The 12650-nt window shown below is 46.2% G+C and overlaps 1 protein-coding gene across 20 annotated transcripts in view; it reads right to left on the bottom strand.

Moving 5' to 3' along the window:
* dst (dystonin) overlaps window positions 1-12650 on the bottom strand; it is a 779292-nt gene that overhangs the window by 96285 nt on the left and 670357 nt on the right. For all 20 annotated transcript variants that reach the window (XM_072498412.1, XM_072498427.1, XM_072498428.1 and 17 more), the window contains 3 exons: window positions 6740-6859; window positions 3708-3815; window positions 2313-2531 (listed from right to left, as the gene is read on the bottom strand). In XM_072498412.1, the coding sequence (XP_072354513.1) occupies window positions 2313-2531; window positions 3708-3815; window positions 6740-6859 (447 nt within the window). The remainder of the gene's footprint in view (window positions 1-2312; window positions 2532-3707; window positions 3816-6739; window positions 6860-12650) is intronic.

Below are 12650 nucleotides of genomic sequence, written 5' to 3'. Positions count from 1 at the left end.
GGCATTGACAAGTAGTGTGAAGGCACAGTGTATATTTAAACATATGAGTGGCCAAATATTGCCTTTTAGGGGTGTTGAAATATCAGTACTTGCTGTCATTAAGCAAGTCAGCTTTCAAAAAATAAAACATCCTTCATTCTGCTGGTTACAAATGATAATTGCAGATCGTTCGTCTTTCTGCATAACTCGCAATAATTCAAACTTTTGGTAACTGGCCAATTGGTTCAGTTGGATTCCAAGAACATCAATCGCTCATCCTGATATCACTTCCTTAAATTCTATTATTATTTCCCTAATTTACGTTCTTCAGCAAGGCAGAACCTCATGCTGGGGAGTGAAGGGTTAGTTCACTGCCCAGCCGCCCACTGGGAAGCTATGTCCAGGGGGAAAGCAGGTCAGAACAAAGTCAGCACTGCAGATTTGGAGCCCGAGCACCAATCCACTTCTGCAGGAGTCAGGTGATTTGCTGAATTTACTCTTTAGATCCAGGAGTGCTCCCCTCTCGTATCTCAACTTAATGACCAGTCTTCACACAAGCAGCAATAGTAGGTGTTCATGGGTTATTTCATGCATTTGACCAGGGCGGGGTGGAAACTGGATGATACCCACACATTCACATTCCAGATAAAATCACTAGTTGACATTCAGGCATGAGAACCTTGGTCAATTTCTACGCCCGTTAGCCCCGTGGCAACATCGGATCATGGTTCCAGCTGGGATGAGCAAACAACGCAGATTAGGGCGGGATTTTCCGATCCCATCCCCGCGGCGGTAGAGCCAGCTTGTCACTGGCTGACCAATTTCCCCGCAGCGCAGTTGGCGAACAACGCAAAACGCCTTTGACATCGATGGGGCTGGAAGATTCCGCCACTGACCAATGGTGAGCAGCCTCTGTCGCCAGAAAACCTACTTTGGGGGGGGTGGTGTTCGTTGAGGCCACCAAGGGAGCTCTTCATTTCACAGAATCATACAGCACAGTGGGGAGGCCGCTTGATCCATCATGCTCTTTGAAAGAATTATCCAATTATTGCCAAAGTTTCTCCATAGCCCGTGGGGTGGAAGCAGGTGATACCCACACATTTACATTCCAGCTAAACTCACTGGATAGCATTCAGGAACGAGAACCTTCCCGCTCCAATCAACTTCTGAAAGTTATTACTGAATCTGCTTCCACCAGCCCTTCAGGTTGTGCATTTCAGATTACAACGAAGGTCCCCTACCTGCACCTCCACCACCCCCACCTGACAGAAGGGACGGTTTCTTCCAATTTACTTGAGCAAAACCCTTTATAATTATGCACAAGAATTCTATTAAATCTCCTCTGAATCTTCTCTGCTCTAAGGGGAACAATCCCAGCTTCTCTTGACCCCCCCACATAATTGAAGTAATTTTGCTGATTATGTAATATGAAGGATAGCTCCAGGGCTTTATTATATGAAAATCACTTCATGTTAAATACATATCCCCATCATTTAGTGCCCTTATTGGCAGCCAGCTGTTGTGGCATTGATGTACCGTCAATTACCACGAGATGAGAACGGTACATCAATTTATTGAACAAGAGTTTTAAACGATGGATCTCCTCATCAAGCCTGATCGCCTGTTGCTGAGCCCTCAAGCAGCTACCACCATGCCCACCTCCGACCACTGGCTAGCCTGCATACGGTACATCAATTTATTGAACAAGATGTTGCGCCTCCTGTAGCTGGAACCAGAATGGGTGCAGCGCAGGAGAGCACAGACTTTTATACGCCGTCTGCTGAGCGGAGCCAGCAGGTAGGGATTTACCATTGTACCTCTAATATACGGGCAGTGCCGTAATACATATAATATACCACTAGTGGCATTCACCACAGGCATTCAGCTGAATATTTTCTTTTTAAAATTTCAGGATAACAGCTATATTCCTTGTAAAAATTGTCAGTGGTGTATGCCTCATATACCTGTCAGAATTCACTTTTATGCATTTCTCTCACTTACACATCTGTACAGCGTCTTTAACATCGCAATATGTTACAAGGCATTCCACTGGAGTGTTGTCAAGCAAACATCAAGCTTTCACAAAAAGAGATATCAGGCCAGGTCAAAGGGGCAGTCTTAGCGGAGGAGAGAGAGATAGGGGCATTTAGAGGAGAAAATCCAGAACAAGACTTTCAGGTGAAAGTGTATTTCCAACATCAACATTGCTCTGTGCCACTGAAAATGGTTAAGATATGGGGTCCGTTTACATTCGCCATGAGTTAGCACATGCTGAAGGAAGTTTAGCCAAGAATGGTACCAAGCACAGAGGGCCAATGGACCCATTTCCTTACCCGAAGTTCTTCCTGTTGTTGCTTTAACATCTCAAATTCAATGGCTGGAGTGGGTAACTGCGTAATCAGCACCCGGGTCTCTTCAAGCCATGGCCAGAGCTCTTCGTAGGTCTCACAAAACTGGCTGACCAAAGACTGGGCCCGTTCCAGCTGCAAGTATCGCTCTGCATTCATCTGGCTGATCACCTCATACTGTCTCTGAAGTGTGTCCAGCTTGTTCTACAAAAATAAATAAAGCATTTCTGTCAGCAGAACTCGGTCACCTTAAATTAATTCATATTCTATTTACAAGAAGAACTTGCATATATACAGTAACTTGAACAGAGGATATAATCTCAAGATGCGTCACATGAACATTATCGAACAAAATCTGACTCCAAGCCACGTAGGGAGATATTAGGATAGATGATCAAAAGCTTTTCCAAACTAGAATGTTTTATGGAGAATCTGAAAGACGAAAGAGAGATCGAGGGATTTAGGGAGGGAATTAGAATTTAGAGGCTTTGGAGTCAAGGATGCCAACTCATCTGGAGTATAAGCTGAGGGAAGAGAACAGTGAAACTATCTCAGAGAGAACATTTTTATCATTCTTGGGTGTGCAGTAGAGAACGTAGATTTCAAATGAGGGGTGAGATGGATGGGAAGGTGAGATGCTCAAAGGAGGTGAAAATATTAGAGGAGTTGGTCGTCAGGCTAAGGTTTGTTCTGTCGCGGTGACAATCTTGAGGCGGTAAGTGGTGAAAGACATAGCCAGGCAGGGAGGCTTCATTAAAGGGTGAGGTGTCATTAGCCGGGTTTCCATTAAGGCTGAGTGTTGATGCAATTATCCACAATAAGCTCATGGGTAGCTAGGGCCTTGTTCCAAAGTGAACAAGGAATTGTACAGGGAAGCAATTTGAAAGGTTAGCCCCAAATGGGCAGCTGGGCAGGAAGCTCGGCGAGAGAGTGGGATTAGATGCTTGGCACTGCTGCTCATAATGAGCCAGTGCTTCAACGACTGACAAGAGAGAGATACAGAGGAAAGCTTAGTTCATGAGTACCGATGGGCTGGTGTAGGACTTTAAGAGGGCAGGGTAACTGAAAGGCGAGAGTTGAAAGAATTGAAAGAAGACATAATGACAGGAGAGAGGAGTTGCGGAGGGGGGGGGGGAATAATTAGGAAATTAGCAAATGTGTAAGAGAGGGAAGGCAGCAAGAGGGTGTGCAGAGTTAGCAGTCAGAGGACCTGTAGTGGGATAAAGTTGGTGCTGGGAGGGTGGAGCCAGCATGGAGCATCTACGCCTCTTTCACATTTCATTGCTCAAGTAAGAACATTTACTCTGTATAGACCGATGGGACTTACACATGTTCAAGCACAAGATAATTAATATTTAATTGCTTTTTTCATCATTGTACCTGAAGGGACGTTTTCTCCTCTTCAGTGCAGGAATTCATAATTTGATCACCATTTGCAACAAGCTCATCAATTGTATCTTTGTGTCGCAAAATATCCATTGAAAATGCCTTAAAACGCAAGCGATAACAATGTAAGCACTGATCAATAAATTACGTTTTTATAATTGCAGACACACAGTGCTACGCAAAGCAGCATTTTAATATGTTGACATATGATTTGAAAATAAGGCTGGATTCAGCCACCTCTAGGACAGTTTGCAATTTTCAAAAGGCCTGCAGAGGGGAGGAAATGGGAAATCCGCTTGCCACCAATTAACAGCGCTTTAAGCTCTCGAAGGAGGTTACAGCAGGGCAAAAGAAAGTTCATTTCTGTTCGTGTTTTTCTTGTGAAATCTGAGGGATCAACTATACTGTACCTCGAACTGGCGACCATGGCCACTTTGCACCATCTTTATTCTCTTGGGCCCCTCCTTCAGCTGCTGGTTCTCCTCAGCAAGGCAGGGGGGACCCTGTCCATGACTACCATCTGCCTCTGCTGCTAGTGCCAGGCCGCAGGCTCCCACCCCTTGGAGGTACTAGCTGCCTCCTGCCCAATGAATTAAAAATAGTATTTCAACAGTGACGCAGTTCAGGTGTGGTGCTGGGAGCAAGACCTCATCCGGCAGTTCCTAACCCCACTTTGATGATCCAGCCTGAGGCAGGGGAAATTCGAGTGGTGTCAAATTTGGAAGACATTGGTCCAAAGGTATCTGTGCCTCCCAAGTTTGTTAATATTCACCATGCCAGGCCTTACCTAGTGCATCAAAAATATTATTTTCTGAAAGAAATATAACTGGTATTTGAAATAATCAACACTAATTGCTTCAACCATTTCCCTAGGGAGCCTGTTCCGTAGACTGAGCAATTGTTTAATTTATTATTATATCTACAGATTAGTTTCTCAATTTACCCCCTGCAGATACATGTGCGTTCTCTGTCCCTTGACTAACGTTTGCCTGAATCAGACTCCAACAATAATGGATCATCTGTAGCAAGCAGATATTGAGCAAGTGAAACATTACTTTCCATACGGAGCAGGAGTACGCCAGTCTGCCCCTCGAACCTGCTCTGCCATTCAACAAGATCATGGCTGATCTGGTTGTAACCTCAATCTCACATCCCTGCCTTCAGCCCCTTGCTAATCAAGAACCTATCTACTGCTGCCTTAAAGAAACGCAAAAACTCTGCCTCAAACATATTTTGAGGAAGAGATATCCAAAGTCTCATAACTCTCAGAAAAAAAAGTTTCCTCATCTCTGTCTTAAATGTGCAATCCCTTATTTTTAAACAGTGCTTTCCATTGGTTCATTCTTTCCTCGAAGAAACCTTTTCCTCGGCCATTCAATTAATTTTGACTAGATAAAGCTCAAAAGTACAGAATTCATATCCAGTACGCAATGGATGAGTCAGTTATCCACTGGACAATATACTAAAAAAGTAATCTACCATGCTGTATTAACTGAACATTTTCACTCAAACACAGTTCCTCCATGAGACCTTTCCCTACCGGGATGCTCTGTAATGATTTTATTAAGTGCTCCAATCTCACTGAGGAAGCTTCAGACCAATCCCTATCCAACAAGCTGCTCTGAAAACTCTGCTCACATTCTGACAGCTGTGGCAAATTCTACAACAGCAGCTGAAACAATCCACAACATTCAAAAGTAATTAACTACATTCTAAATAAATCTACCCACAACATTTGCGAAAAAGTCAATTTTCCCAATCTCCAAATGTTAAAGGATCTTTCAAAACAAATTCCACAATCTGGATCTGCCTCTTTGCCAAATCTATTCAGTTCTTCCTTGGATCATACCCCATCTGTGTACCATATTTCATTGGATTCAGTCTTCTAGGTTTTGAGATTTTTCTTTTTAAACAGATCAACAAACAGGTGAAAACTTTACCTCCGCTCATCTTCAATAGCGGTGATAACATTTGTCAATTCTAAGGGGCTGTTTAGCACAGGGCTAAATCGCTGGCTTTGAAAGCAGACCAAGGCAGGCCAGCAGCACGGTTCAATTCCCGTAACAGCCTCCCCGAACAGGCGCCGGAATGTGGCGACTAGGGGCTTTTCACAGTAACTTCATTGAAGCCTTCTTGTGACAATGAGCGATTTTTATTTCATTTTTTTTCCATTTTCAGAATGAACACTATGGGCAGTTTTTACAGTCCTGTCACAGTGCTTCAACGTTCCATTGACTTCAGCAGAACTAGAAGATCTCACTGGCTGGAGGGGCCATGTAATTCATAGAATCATAGAATTTACAGTGCAGAAGGAGGCCATTCAGCCCATCGAGTCTGCACCGGCCCTTGGAAAGAGCTCCCTACCTAAGCCCACACCTCCACCCTATCTCCGTAACCCAGTAACCCCACCTCACATTGGAAAGAGCACCCAACTTAAGGCCACACCTCCACCCTATCGCAGTAACCCAGTAACTTCACCTAACCTTTTTTGGACACTAAGGGCAATTTATCCTGGCCAATCCACCTAACCTGCACATCTTTGGACTGTGGTAGGAAACCGGAGCACCCGGGGGAAACCCACGCACACACGGGGAGGATGTGCAGACTCCGCACAGACAGTGACCCAAGCCAGGAATCGAACCTGGGACCCTGGAGCTGTGAAGCAACTGCGCTAACCACTGCACTACCATGCTGCCCATTGCGCTATCGTGCTGCTCCACTTGTTAGTTAACAAATGTTAATAGGACAATAGGCACAGATCTCCAGCACCTGTACATAGGTAGCACTGGGCTAAAAATATAGAGTCTCTAGCACACATACGTTTGACCTGAAACAATATGATAATCTGGAACTATCAAATAGCAAAACAAAAGATTGAATTGTGCTCATTCAAACAAGCCTAGTCCAGCAGGATTGCACTGTTTTCCTTCTATAAGATCCCATAATAGACCTGAGATTATACTATAATAATACATAGACATTTAGTGCAAGCAGACATCCACTGTTGAGACATTATGCTGCATTACCTTTTGAACTTGCAGCTCAGCAGAGGTCTGGTCTTGCTCTAGTCTTATGTCACCAAGTGATTTGAGCTTCTTCTCTGTTTCTGTGATCCAAGCAATTTCTGCATCTGCTGCTTGTTCAAACTGGTGAGCAGGCAGAAAGAAGACGGTTAGGGACAGAATGGAATCACTTCTGAAAATCCCAGCAGTCACCTCAAAGTCAAACAGCAGTTTGCGGTCATATTTTTACAGCTAGCCGGGCCCCCATAGCATTGGCTCAATGTGGTGGGTTGGAGGGCATTGCTACATCCAAACAACAAGTTGCAGGATGTGGGAAGCTGGACAACCCTGTCCCATTATACCCGTCCTTTAATTCTGACCAGTTTTAACAACCCTGCCCCCACTCTCATAATTACCACAGACATAGAATCAAGGCTGATACTTCTTGTTCGTGTTTTTATAGATAACACTCAAACCGTGGGAATCTCCTAGATTGGTTTTCAATGTCTGAGGGGGTCACAAAATGTCTCTTGGGCTTCCCCTCTGGTTTTTGTCTCGCCCAGGAAATTATGTGGCTGAGGGTGTGGAGAGGACTAATTATATTTTAAGATACACAGATGAAGAGCATTGTTTAGTTACTTCCTTGGAGCACATATGAATAGGGGACAGCTGGGACACTAGGGGCGGGATTCTCCACTCCCATGCCGAAGTGGCCGCACCGTTGTGAACGCCGTCGAGGTTCACGACAGCGCGGAACGGCCCCGGTCCCGACCGTTTCAGGCCCTGACAATGGGCCAGGATCGGGGCCGCGTCATCGACACGCGCCAGGCCTTGTCGCCCGTGTAAAAGCGGCGCCGCATAGATGACGTGGCCGGCGCCGCATAACGGGCGTCATCCGCGCATGCATGGTTGCCGCCCTCTCTAAGTCCGCCCCACAAGAAGATGGGGGACGGATCTTGCGGGGTCGCGGAAGGAAGGAGGTCCTCCTTCAGAGAGGACGGCCCGACGATCAGTGGGCACCGATCGCGGGCCACCCCACATTCCAGGTAAAGCCCGGTGCAGGATCCCCCCTCGCCCCCCCACAGGCCGCCCCCACAGCGTTCACGCACCGCCCACGACTGCAGCGACCAGGTGTGGACGGCGCCGGGGGGAACCCGCCGTTTTGGCCTGGCCGCTCGGCCCATCCGGGCCTCAGAATAGCAGGGGTGCCGGAGAATCGCCATTTTCGGTGTCTCCGGCGATTCTCCGGCCTGTGGCCGGCGATTCTCCGGCCTGTGGCCCGCGAAACTCGACCGGGCCATTCCCGCCGCTTGGGAGAATCGCGGGAGGGCGTCGGACCGGCGTCCCTGGAAATTTTGGCGGCCCAGGCGATTCTCCCAACCAGCGCGGGAGTGCAGAATCGCGCCCTGGGTGTGCGTGAGAAGTGTAGAGATTCAAGGACAAGCTCTGTGTCTTGGTTTTTGATTTCACCAACCGGCCTGGATCCTGGTAACAGGGAGAGGCTGAAATATTTTGTCAAGATGCTCCAGTTATCCTGTAGTGGGACAGGCTTAATGGATCCCCTGGTTTCCTCCTAGCTGTCAACTTGTTCTGTTCAAACCATGTCTTGGACAGTCACTGCTTGAACCGCCATTGGTTATCTGACAAACAGAACGGCAGTACAAAATTACACAGTGTAAAAATTACAGCCCCTAAAAAGACATCTTTCACTTTTAAACCTTCACTGTACCCTCCCAACATAATGGCTGTACTAGTTTTTCTCAGGAGTTTCTGTTGCTGTTTATCCGGTAGAATCAGCAGTTATTTAATCTGCACCAATTAATGAACCATTGAGGGGTCTGGTTAAAATGATATTGAGCATCTCATGAAAAACGTCAAATGGAAATTGACTGCATTGTTGGAAGCCACAACTGGTTTTACCCTGATGCTGACGTTCAAGGGATACAGACTCTACACTCTTTATGACAAGCTTAAAATTATAGGAACTTACAGAATAGATGGAGACCATTGTGACTGGGCCAGCTCTTTGAAAGCACTGTCCAGCTTTCCCCCCATAACCCTGCAAATTAGCTTCCTTTAACTGCATGTCCAATCGCCTTTTGGAACTTTCTTTGGAATCTGCTTTCGCCTCACGTTCAGGTAGTGTGTTCCAGAGCTCAGAAACACTGAAAAAAATCCTCCCAATTTGCCCTCTAGTTCTTCTGATGTCTATTTGAATTATATACCTCTGGTTGCTAGAGGAATGATGCATGAAAAAATCATTCTCTTTGAGCAGTCACAAGTGAGAACTGTGAATTGCTGTTGAAATATTGGAAGTTAAAAATCTCACGAATTTAAAATGTTGTTTCAGTAAATGATGGTTACTAACATGGAAGATCCAAAGGTAGGTTCACCTGAAAGCAATTGTTCTGCTCACGTGACCTATTCTGATCAGAACACCAACCATGCTGACTTACCATGTCCGACTTTCTTCAATGGTCAAGTGTTGCACATATTGGCATCCTCTATGTACTGAAGCACTTGCTGGCAACTTCCCAAGCGTTGCTTTCACAGTACGAAGCCTTTGCTGATTTGTCCAACTATCTTGATATATCTGTCCCCAACTAAATACTTTGCATAGCTTGAAGTCTCTTCAAGGCTCCGGAGTCTGTCAAAGAGTCATCCAGACTCGAAATGTTAGCTCCCTTCTCTCTCCATACCTGCTGAGATTGTCCAGCATTTACTTTTTTGATATTGACAGGCCAGGCCGAGATAGGGATATGGGGAGAAAGCAGGAACAGGTTACTGAGTTCATAGAATCATAGAATTTACAGTGCAGAAGGAGGCCATTCGGCCCAGCGAGTCTGCACTGGCTCTTGGAAAGAGCACCGTACCCAAGGTCCACACCTCTACCCTATCCCCATAACCCAGTAACCCCACCCAACACTAAGGGCAATTTTGGACACTATGGGCAATTTAGCATGGCCAATCCACCTCACCCGCACATTTTTGGACTGTGGGAGGAAACCGGAGCACCCGGAGGAAACCCACGCACACACGGGGAGAATGTGCAGACTCTGCACAGACAGTGACCCAAGCCGGGAATTGAACCTGGGACCCTGGAGCTGTGAAGCAATTGTGCTATCCACAATGCTACCATGGATTGAGTTAGATGACTGGTTAGGGGCTGGTTTATCACACTGGACTAAATCGCTGGCTTTTAAAGCAGACCAAGGCAGGCCAGCAGCACGGTTCGATTCCCGTACCAGCCTCCCCGAACAGGCGCCGAAATGTGGCGACTAGGGGCTTTTCACAGTAACTTCACTGAAGCCTACTTGTGACAATAAGCGATTTTCATTTCATTTCATTTTCATGATCAGCCATAGTCATAATGAATGGTGGAGCCGACTCGACGGGCCAAAGGGCCGACTCCTGCTCCTATTTCCTATGTTTCCATGTCCTACCCAAATACAATTAGTTTGTCACACACCAGCTGTCAAAATGAAATTGCAGCCAATAATGTAATATATACCAAAAGTGTAAATAAATGGTCTCACTAGTCACCTCTAACCTCATCTAATGTCCTCATAATTCAGCATTTCAGAAAGGAAATAAAGACTTGCATTCATAACCTTGGGATGCCCCATGGTACTTTACAGCCCAAAAAAAATGATTATAGTCCCATATATGGAAAGTGCAAAAAAATATGATTGGACTCATTAATCTCCCCTACTTAAACAGTGACTGCACTTGCAAAGTATTCATTGGCTGCAAAGTGTTGTGGGATATCTTAAGGTCATGAAAGGTGATGTATAAATACAAAGTTTTGCTTTGGCAATACACAGTCTTATTTGCAATTCTGGGTTCTGTGTTTTCCTGGGGTCTCTTGGTGCCCTATGGTTTACACATCTGTCCAAATGCGCATTCATAGATTGGTTGATCTATCAGTAATCACCGAGTATTTAAATTGCATAGTGTTAGACCACAGTTAGACAGCACTAATTGAAATTACCTTGTAATAAATTAATCCACTGGAAAAAAAACTCTGAGCTCCACTCGACCCAAACCAAACAATGATGCAAAATTCTAGTCAATGCTGCTTGGTCAGTAATTTAAAAAAAAGAATGTATAACTTTATTTTCTGATGTTGTAGCATACCAAAAAGCAGATTTTGTTTGAAACACTGGCCCGTTTTGTTATGGTGGTTTTGAGATAACTGATAAACATAAAAGGGGGTGGTTCCAAAACAAGGTGTTTCCAGCGCTCTGTGGTGTGTCTGCAATTTGCCCAACGTTTTTGTCTGAAGGGACACTTCCTCGTGCTGCAAGTTCAGGTCTGTAGAATCATCCCTACATCAATGATGGAAAAATAACTGGCTGAAAGGGTTAACTGAACCTCTGACTGAAACAGGGTGGTCATATTACCTGTACACAGTTAGTCTTAGAAATAGAGATCCAGTATCACCACAAAGGCAATGTGGCTAAGACCTGCATCCCATCAGCAGCGATAGGGTGTGAGGAGCTCCAGGTGCAATGCATTAGAACATCAGGCACTCTATAATTCACACTTCATTGAACAGTAGCTAATGAGTTACATATGACTGGGGCACCTACACAGACAAAAGCTGGTGCTTATCGGACTCAGAATAAGCTTCCTGATAAACATCAAAAGCTTTGAACTTCCTGGGATTTCAGAGCACATGAACAGTCAGGATTTACAATATGGGGCAAAATTCTCCGGAAACGGCACGATGTCCGCCGACTGGCGCCTAAAATGGTGCAAATCAGTCGGGCATTGCGCCGCCCCAAAGGTGCGGAATGCTCCGCATCTTTGGGGGCCGAGCCCCAACCTTAAGGGGCTAGGTCGGCGCCGGACGTATTTCCGCACCGCCAGGAGGCGGAAGGGAAAGAGTGCCCCCACGGCACAGGGCCGCCCGCGGATCGGTGGGCCCCGATCGCGGGCCAGGCCACCGTGGGGGCACCCCCCGGGGCCAGATCGCCCCGTGCCCCCCCCAGGACCCTGGAGCCCGCCCGCACCGCCTTGACCTGCCGGTAAGGTAAGTGGTTTAATCTACACCGGCGGGACAGGCATTTTAGCGGCGGGACTTCGGCCCATCCGACCGGAGAATCGCGCGGGGGGGGGGCCCGCCAACCGGCGCGGAGCGATTCCCGCCCCCGCCGGATATCCGGTGCCGGAGACTTCGGCAAACGGCGGGGGCGGGATTCACGCCAGCCCCCGGCGATTCTCCGACCCGGCGGGGGGTCGGAGAATCTCGCCCCAGCTTTCCTCTCTAGTCAAAACGTTTGGAATTTAGGTGAAGTGAAGATGATAAATGATATCCAGAACTTTTTCAAGCCCCAAATTCTGACCCTTCTGAAAAAGTCCTGACAAAAAATGTTAAGAGTTTACTCGGCATATAAATCCTCATGTTTTGAGGCAAAGTTGCAGTTAGGGGTAGCGCTCACTGAATACAAGTTTTCCAATTTAACAAATCCTAGAGTAAACACTATACTGGTAAGATTCAACCGTCCAAGAATGAAGCCAAAGTTTATTCCATGGGGCTGAATCCAGCAGGGTCTGCTTACCTTTAGAGTGGTCAGTCCACCATGTCAGCAGATAGCTGGGAATGGAATGCGAGAGCTGATTCACATCAATGTTGACGGAGCTCTACAAACCCAACCATAAATGGCCAGGTCCATGTAATTTAAGGAATGGGGGAACACATTTCATTCCAGTTAAGGATTTATTTCTAATTTGCAAAATTCCAAGTTATTGTTCGCGGTGAGATTTAAAAAAAACCACAGAAGCTTCCAGGATGGAAGGGAACCATTCAGCCAGATAGGTCTATGCTGGTTCTTTGGCAGCGTAGTCGTGCTTAATTCTACACTCCCATTGTTTTGTCCCTAATCCTGTAAGTTCCTCATCCACAAGTGTCAGTCTGACTCCCTATTTACAC

This window comes from Scyliorhinus torazame, chromosome 4 (genome assembly GCF_047496885.1).
Source record: "Scyliorhinus torazame isolate Kashiwa2021f chromosome 4, sScyTor2.1, whole genome shotgun sequence".
In the NCBI taxonomy this organism is placed as follows: Eukaryota; Metazoa; Chordata; class Chondrichthyes; order Carcharhiniformes; family Scyliorhinidae; genus Scyliorhinus; species Scyliorhinus torazame.
The sequence above is the reverse complement of the archived record's forward strand: the minus strand, read 5'-3'. Positions and strand labels throughout refer to the sequence as shown.